Source organism: Lutra lutra, chromosome 11, assembly GCF_902655055.1.
Source record: "Lutra lutra chromosome 11, mLutLut1.2, whole genome shotgun sequence".
In the NCBI taxonomy this organism is placed as follows: Eukaryota; Metazoa; Chordata; class Mammalia; order Carnivora; family Mustelidae; genus Lutra; species Lutra lutra.
In genome coordinates, this window is record NC_062288.1 from 107,086,719 (window position 1) to 107,089,284 (window position 2,566).

The window sequence follows — 2,566 nt, forward strand, 5'->3', positions numbered from 1 at the left end:
AAGAATTATCTGTGAAAGCCCCTCAATCACTGCCCGCTTGTGAATTCAAAATTATTTTTAGATTTATAGCCCTTTCAAGTGAAAAGGGGGTTTTTCACTTGAAAGGAACCACACACTATTCTTTTTCTGAAAGATTTGCTTCAGAAGCATTAGACGTCCAAGTGGAAATAAATCAGATTAATTTTCAAAATTAGCAGGGATAAGCTTTATTCTGAAATCACGAAGTTCTCTTTTAATTAAATTCAAATGCGGGGAATCCCTCTCAGGCATGTTATAATACTAAGTAGGAGACTGGTGTGTGGCGAGGGGAGGCAGGGAATATCCTCGATCCCCGTAGTCAGACGGTCGGCTCAGAAGCACCATGTCCGACATCGTAAAAATCGCAGTCGTCCACTTCCGTCTCGTGGGCAGAAACAAACAGGCTCGTGCCAGGCACGCGCGCCGGGACAGGAGTTGAGCAGCCTTCAAGGGCACGCTGGGGGAGCTGCAGAGCCTCGGGTCAGCTGGCGAGGGCTCACTGAACCCGGTTCTCCTCCTCCCAAAGCGAACCAAGAAAATCATCACAGCAGCAGCCCTCACAGCATGTGCTGCTCAGCCGGGTCATCAGCCCAGGGGTAGGGACAGGAGAGCCACGGGGACACGGCAAAGAGCTCGTTTCTGCTTCCCTGAACCACGAGGCGTCCGACAGGCCGCGTGGCCTGTCCCGCGCGGATCTCACAGACCCCCCCCACCCCCAACTGTCCTCGCCGCCCTCAGTCACGATGGACCTTCTGCCTCCGCGGAGACCGCGAGCAAGAGGAGACTCCCGCTTGCGCCGTGGGCAACACCGACACCCGCCCACCCCTAGGAGGTCGGCGCGGGTCTCTGCGGCGCGTCGGGTTGGGGAGACCTGGCCTGGCCGGGGAGGGGGGGGCTCCCGCAATCACGCTCTTCTCCTCCTCGGTCCCGTCGCTCAGTGCGCCGGTCCCCGCGTGCTCGGCGCCCGCCACAGACCTAGAAGGGGCAGAACGTGCAGGGTCGGGTTACGAGTACGCCCGGGACGGGACGTGCAGGTCTCGGCTCGGGCGCGTCCACGTGGGGAAAGAGACGAGCGTGCGCGAGCGTCCGGGCCAGTTCATCAGCACAGCAGGCCGCGACCCGTAAGCGCTCCGGAGCAGGTTAACGCCGGCTCTGCTGGCGGGGCGGACGCGGGGGCCGGAGGCGCAAAGGGGGCCGGTGACCGAGCGCCCGGCCGAGCGCGGAGCCGCCCACAAACGGGCACTGCGGGCGCACGCGCCCCCGGCACGCGGAGACGCGGGGCGGCCCGGGCTCGGGCAGGAGGACCCAGACGCCGTCGCGACGTCCCGAGACGGCGGGCGGGGTGGCCTGAGGACGGTCCCTCTGCCCCTTCGGGCCACACGAGCAGGAGGCGGCGGGGGCCCCGGAGCCCGACAGGAGCAACCCGGCGACTCAGAGCGCCGTCGCCCGGCCGTCGGGGAGCGCCGCTCGCGAAGGCAGGCCCGGCCCGGGGCGGAACGTCCGAGGCCGCGACCCGGAAGTGGCGCCCCGTGAGCCCCGAGGACTCTGAGGCGGACGCCGGCGACTCGCGCACGGAGTCGCCGCGTCCCCGGAAACGAGCGGAAACTAGAACGGCACGAAGAAGTAAGTCACTTGAAAAAACGAACTTCCCGACTCCCGCGTCCCGTTCTTGGTTCCAGAAGCTCCTCTCAGAGGCCGGGCGGGGCCGGCGCCGTCTCTGTCCGCTTCGCCGCGGGGGCGTCCGCAGCCGGAGCCCGAGCGGCGGAAGCGACGGGGCGGCCCGCGGCGCTCGGCCCCGGTCCCCGCAGGAGCCCCGGGCGCGGGTGCGCGCGAGCGGCGGGTCGAGGGCCGTGTCGCTGCCGGTGCGCGAGCCGCGGGGACTCCTCCGGAGGTCGGGAAAGCCGCGGGCTGGGACCACGCTCCTGGCGGCGACGGCGCTCGGCTCCTCAGCGCCCCCAGCCGGAAGTGGCCGGCGGAAGTGGCCGACGCAGGGCGGCTCCCGGGAGCGCACGTGGCGTGTTTCCTGAGGCGTCCTCTGTGGCGAGGGCAGTTAGGAAAAGTCACGCGGTCTTGACGACCTTCATGTCATTAGCAGATGACCAGGGGTGCGGGGCGGTGGTTTCACCTAAAAAGCAACCACAGTAAATAAGGAACGAAAATCATGGAGCTGGAAAGACGTGGCACCCGGCGCGGCAGGAAGGACAGACGAGGAGGCAGCGACCGTGAGGACAGAGCAGGGGACTTTATCCCACCTCGACCAGACGGAGACGATGACAGGAAACAGCGCTCCGAGCCGCGCGTACCGCGGGACAGCCACCGGGTCCAGCGTCCATTTCCTGAGAGCCCCGGCGCGAAAGGGAAGAGAGAGCAGCTGAAAGCGGGTTCAAGGAAACGCTGGCCGAAAACTTGGGAAATTGGTAAAATGCATAAACCTCCAGATTGAAGAAGTCCGCTTCCCTCTGACAGGATTAAACCCCATTCATTGAAGATGCATCGAAATGAAACTTCCGGGAACCGCAGACTAAGGAAAAGTCCGGAAGGCTCGGGA

The 2,566-nt window shown here is 64.6% G+C and overlaps 1 protein-coding gene across 1 annotated transcript; it reads right to left on the reverse strand.

The window, feature by feature from the left end:
* Positions 1-720: 720 nt before the first annotated feature.
* On the reverse strand, positions 721-2,102 carry LOC125080555 (serine/arginine repetitive matrix protein 2-like). The gene is made up of 3 exons (XM_047694401.1): positions 2,097-2,102; positions 1,665-2,053; positions 721-993 (listed from the first exon to the last, which is right to left on the reverse strand). The coding sequence occupies exons 1-3, from the start codon at positions 2,100-2,102 to the stop codon at positions 753-755; spliced, it is 636 nt and encodes a 211-aa protein (XP_047550357.1). The 3' UTR covers positions 721-752.
* Between the last annotated feature and the right edge of the window lie 464 nt (positions 2,103-2,566).

What these genes read in the sequence shown, in the direction of transcription:
- LOC125080555 (XM_047694401.1), bottom strand. An exon ending in CGGGACGCGGGAGTCGGGAA is followed by an intron (nt 994 to 1,664) that starts GTTCGTTTTTTC and finishes TGCCCCTTCTAG; the next exon opens with GTCTGTGGCGGGCGCCGAGC.